This window comes from Myotis lucifugus, unplaced genomic scaffold (assembly GCF_000147115.1).
Source record: "Myotis lucifugus unplaced genomic scaffold, Myoluc2.0 scaffold_151, whole genome shotgun sequence".
NCBI classification, from domain to species: Eukaryota; Metazoa; Chordata; class Mammalia; order Chiroptera; family Vespertilionidae; genus Myotis; species Myotis lucifugus.
In genome coordinates, this window is record NW_005871199.1 from 2,769,129 (window position 1) to 2,774,911 (window position 5,783).

Below are 5,783 nucleotides of genomic sequence, written 5' to 3' on the forward strand. Positions count from 1 at the left end.
TGGTGGTACCATTGAGTTAAAATCTTGGTTCGGTTTGTGCACTGAGGAGCACAGCTTCAAACATGTAATTAATGTCAGGATTTGTGGATGCTGAGTCTCTAAGGAACCTTAGAGATACTCTAGTAGACAGTTCCTGACTATGAAGATGGTAGTAAGTCCTGAAATGAGCTAACCAGAGGGACTATAGAGAATTTTTAAAGACCAGAAAATCTTAAGAAGAATAGCCCATTAGGTCAGATGACCTGTCTCTCCTGGCAGGGGCCAGACCAATGACGTGTGTTAGTCCCCTGTACCTCAGAGATGCCAGGATTCTGATTCTGTGAATTCCTAATTCTCTTAACCCGTGAGTCTACTAAACTACTATTGCATGAGTCCGCAAGTCTCTGATTTTATGAGCTTGTGTCCAAAGATATGTTTGAAGATAGCCCTGTGATTCACCCTGGTTTCACCATGCCTTGCCTTCTCAGTCTGTAAAATGTCAGCCTGTAAAATGGGTGGGACACAACCCACCCACCTGTTTTGGTGGCACATGGAAGCGGCATCTTGAAGATGTCAAACCCATTAGTGAGAGCCTGACCACGCAGAGCAGGAAGTGATCCAATCAGAGCTCACAGATGACGCAGGACACACAGATTGGCTAACAGCAGAATGGGCTCTCACCACATTGGGTAAGGAAGGTGGTCTAGGTTCTACCATCAGTGTAAACATCCCCATTCATGCATCTATTTCATTTCTCTGTTTGTCTAGTGAATGGCTCCCAGGTCCTGTGCTAGAGCCAGGTGATACACAGTGAACATGTCCATAGTTGCCAATGCATGGAATTATAGTCTAGTGGGAATAACTCCATGGATGACTAGAATGTGGAAATGTACATTTCCTTTGTAGATTAGACTTCCACAATCATAGATTATCCCAGAAGGGGCCTCATCTAACTCTTTATTTTAGAGTGGATGGATAAGATATATATGTAAATATAATGGACCACTACTCAGTTATAAAAAAGATCAAATACTGCCATTTATGACAACATTGTGGATCTCAAGAGTATTATGCTAAGTGGAATAAGTGATGGAAAAAGACAAAAACCATATTATTTCACTCATATGGGGACTATGAAAAAAAAAGTAACAAAGGGACTAATAAAACAAACTCATAGTACAGACATTAGGATGGTGTCTACCAGAGAGGAAGAGGGACAGGGGGTGGGCAAAGTGGGTAAAGGGGGTCAAATATATGGTGATGAAAGAAGACTAAAATTTGGATGGGGAACACACATTAGAGTACACAGATGTTGAATTATAATCTTGTACATTTAAAATTATATAATATTATTAACCAGAGTTATCCCAAGAAATTTAATAAGTGAGTGGGAGAGACTGCAGGCCACAGTGGAATCACTTCGTGAGGCAGTGGCAGAATCAGGACAAGGGCTTAGTTCCATTTGTGCCTTGAACGCTCTCTCTGGTTTCGTTGACATGCCCTAAAATACCGGCCTTCTAGGCCATTTTCTTCCCTGTAAAGTGGGGCTGCCCATCCTATGTGTAAGGTAGTGGGCTTCTTAACTGTGTCTGTTAGGTGCTGAAAGGTATAGTTCCTAAAACATTGTGGATTTTAACACTAGAAGCGGCATGTTATGGTGGAAAAGACAGTAAATTTTAAGTCTCTTATACCTGGTTTCAAATTCTGAATCCACCACTTCTAGTTATGTGAGCTTGCGCACATTTGTTTGTTTACTTATTTATTTGAGACACTCTTAAGGGGACTAAATTTGATAAGCTATCCCATGTGAAGTGTCCAGCCACAATAAAAGATCACCCCTTTTCCATTTCCTCCATAAAACACCAGGCCTAGGTATTAACTGATGTGGGCCACTTAGATGAGCAGGTACTGGAATGGCCTGAAACCACACTCCTCCCCACTACACCATCCCCTTGGGGAGAGGGATTGGTGGGCTTCTCAGAGGAAGCTATGGAGTGTTACAAGCCTACCAGAAGCACAAATGGCAGGAGGAAATAGGAAACTTCCCAAGTCTGGGGCAGAATCTCCTATTCTTGCCTCTTCCAAACTATTCAGGGACAGACCTTGAAAGACCTGGGTTGGAGTGAGAAGTGCCTAAGAAGTAGTAGGGGTTTGTGTTGTTGTGTTTTTTCCTTCTTATTTAGGAAATTTTAGAGCCTTAAGGCTTATGGGTCTTGGAGAGTTTGGGGATCCATTATGGAGAAATGCAGAAGCATCTTTCACCTGAAAGGCCACAGGGATCATGGTGGGGCCTGGGCAGGCTGATCTGAGGGCATGAGTATTTGGAACCAGTGCTAGGCTCAGGAGCAAGCTAACCTTCCACACTGGGCAATTCAACATGGCTTGGTGGGAAGAGTGTGGGCTCTTAAAGTAGACAAGCTTGGGTTCAATGATACCCCCTTCCCTACCAACGAGATGTCCTTGGTGGAATAGTTAAGCCTTTGGGTCTTAGATTCCTTTTCTGTAAAACTAGGATTAACATAGCCTACACCACAGGGTTATTATGAAGATCAAATGAAGTAACACAGATAAAGCAGTAGGACGGTATTTAGTACATAGTAAGTTCTAAATATATATTATTTCTACCTCTCTTCCTACATACACTGCACTGGGGAAAGAAAAGGAGGCAGAGATTCAGGGACAAAGCTATATCCAGAAATAAAAGGTAATGTATTGTAGTGCTAAAAATCATGGCTTATGAAGGCAAACTGCTGCCTACATTTAAATGCTAGCTTCTCTACTTATTTGCTTGTGACAATGGGTAACTTCCTTAGTCTTTCAGGGCCTCAGCAACACGGCCTCTGTAAGTGTATGTGTCTCATGAACTGTTTGGCACATAAAGAGAATTCAACTAAATGTTATATTCTACTATTATTGTTATCGTATGGTGTTCCTTTGGCTGGAATTCCCCCTGTGCTGGGCTCTTGGGGATCTAGGCATAGTAATGAGGTTAAGAGAGATGAGAATGAGGCAAATCATAGGGCATGAGAAGGTGGGGAAAGACAGCCTAGATATAGATCCTGGAGTTTGGGATCATCAAGAATTCACCTTGTTTCCCAAATAAACATAGAATAACCTGTCAGTCCATGGAACAAAGCATTTCTTGAAGGCCTTGCTACCATATTGAGGCAGAGACCACTGAGCAAAACTCTTCATGTGCAGTAACCCAGACCAGCAGGAACTACCATCAAAGTCCTCAGAAAGAACACTTCATTTAGTCTGGGCAAATGCAGAGTAGCTCTTGGCACAGCTAGTGTGAAAAATTGAGCCACTGATCACATCTTAACAAGTCCTTGAAGACTCCAGTGACCTAGAAACAACTTCATGGGGACAGATCTCATCAGCATCTCTCCTAACTTGTAGAAAAAGAAGACTGACTTGTCTAACGAAGAAGGCAACAAGAATCATTTATCTCATGTTTAGGTAAATTCAATGTCAAGCAGAGACATGCTCTGCCTGTGACTGAAGAGCTAGACATAGTGGGAGGAATCTCACCAATGCAATGCTGGCCCTTGTCCTCATGATTGCTGGTGCTTCATTCAGATACCATTAAATTGCCTCACTACTACCCTATAAAAGGTCTCTCCGACTGCCAGCTCCTCAGATCACTGGCTTCTTCCAATCGTGTTCCTGTCAGCAGAGGGTAAGTCTCTGTACCTGGGATAACAACAGAACGAAAGAGAGCCGTGATGCAGTTGGCATGGAAAACTCTGGAGGAGGGTGGTCAGGACTAGGCATGGAGGGCCACTGCTGAAGAAAGCTGAGGGCAGTAGCTGGTAGAAAAGGAGGCTGGAGGGTTGGAGGAGAGGTAGAGGTGTGAACTGAGCCATTAGGCCTATGGAAAAAGGGCTTTTCAGTGAACTGGGTCACCTTCTCTTGCTGAATGTAGTTGTGCCGTCCTCTCTTGGATTCATTAATGAGGTAAAGTGACAGTCGAGCTGATCCAAAGAGAAAATGGTGGAAACTTACTCAAATTTGGCCTTGTTAGACTCTGTCAGGCTCAGCTTGAGACTCCTGTTGGCTTTGGGTCTATTGACATGAAATTGCCTTCCCTGTGTCTGCCTGGCTGGACAGGAGGAAGGAAAGCCATTCTTTTTTTTTTTAATTAAATTTTACTGGGGTGACATTGGAAAGCCACTCTTGAATGAATTGATGGCAAGGTAAACTCGGTGGAAACAACAATTTCCCAAGAAGCATTCATAATGCAGACACTACAGTGAGTAAGGGGAGAGGAGGCTTAGAGAGTTGGGCAGAAATGCAGACATCACTCTTGCAAGCCCTTCATTTTCCATTGTGGAAACTGAGGCCCAGCGATGAGGGGTGCCTTATCCAAAGTCACACGGCCAGAGGAAAGAACAAGAGCTGAGCCTAAGGTAGCATGTCCACCTGAACGCCAGGTTGACAGCTTCTGGGTGCCCATGACCTTCTTGAAAGGCTACTCCTCACAGACCACTCTATCCAAAGGGGATGCTGCAGGTGCCCCTGGACATCTTCCTAGTTCTGACTAAACCTTTCTTTTCAGATTTTGCAAAGCACAGAAAAATGTGTGACCAGCAGAAGCAGGTGCAGTTCCCTCCATCTTGTGTGAAAGGTTCAGGATTGGGGGTTGCACAAAGTTCCCAAGTTACCACTGTGAAATGCCCAGCTCCATGCACAACTAAAACCTGCGTGAAATGCCCAGCTCCATGCACAACTCAAACCTGCGTGAAATGCCCAGCTCCATGCCAGACAACCTATGTGAAATGTGCAGCTCCCTGCCAGACGTATGTGCAGTGTCCAGCTCCATGCCAGACAACCTATGTAAAATGCCCAGCTCCCTGCCAGACGTACGTGAAGTGCCCAGCTCCGTGCCAGACGACCTACGTGAAATACCCGACTCCCTACCAGACCCAGACATACTATGTCCAGTACCCTTCTTCCCAGCGCTACTACATTCAGTCTTCTGCAAGTGGCTCGGGCGCCTCGTACTGTGTCCCTGATCCATGCTCTGCTCCCTGTTCCACCAGCTACTGCTGCCTGGCTCCCCGGACCTTCGGGGTGAGCCCCCTCAGACGGTGGGTCCAACGGCCTCAAAACTGCAACTCAGGATCATCTGGCTGCTGTGAGGATTCTGGCTGCTGTGAGGATTCTGGGTGCTGCAGCTCCGGGTGCTGCTGCTCTGGGTGCTGCTCTGGGATCTGCTGTTTGGGAATTATTCCCATGAGGTCAGAAGGTCCTGCGTGCTGTCATCACGACGATGACTGCTGCTGTTAAATACAGAAACACAGCTCTGCTCCCAAACTCAATGCCTGCTTTACCTGCTGAACCTTCACCAGCCCTGCCTGCTCTCTGTCTTCCCAGTGATGTAGAACTTCATTGCTTCACCTCCACACTTGGCTTCTTTATCAAGGCAGCCTGCCAGAGTTAGCGCAACCCCCAAACTTTGGCAAGAATAAAACTTTGGATGCAATTCGGTGACTTCCTGTTTGTTTATTTGGTTCATGTTTTTCCACTAGAAACTCTTCCTCCTTCCTTTCTTCCTCTTGCTTTTCAACTAGCGGACAGGTTCACGGGGATATGACCAAGCAGATCAAGCTGGTGCGATCCCATGTGGGACCCCTATACTTTCTAGAATGCTCAGATGAACTTCCCTCTGCAAGTCAGCAGGATCTGAGGGTGGAAATTTGAAGGTGGAAGAGTTAAAGGTTGAAGGTTGCCTGCCCTCTAATTAGTCTGAGGAGAGAGTTTGGCCTTGATGAGGTCTTCATGGTAGCATGTTCTCTGAA

General features: G+C 45.4%; 1 protein-coding gene across 1 annotated transcript; it reads left to right on the forward strand.

The window, feature by feature from the left end:
* The first annotated feature begins 4,560 nt into the window (after nt 1-4,560).
* CUNH1orf68 (chromosome unknown C1orf68 homolog) lies at nt 4,561-5,420 on the forward strand. The gene has a single exon (XM_023759168.1). It carries the CDS (start codon nt 4,561-4,563, stop codon nt 5,269-5,271), a length of 711 nt encoding a protein of 236 aa, XP_023614936.1. The 3' UTR covers nt 5,272-5,420.
* The last annotated feature ends 363 nt before the right edge of the window (nt 5,421-5,783 follow it).

Excerpts from the sequence above, each read along its gene's own strand:
- CUNH1orf68 (XM_023759168.1), top strand. The coding sequence starts at position 4,561 with ATGTGTGACCAGCAGAAGCAGGTGCAGTTCCCTCCATCTTGTGTGAAA.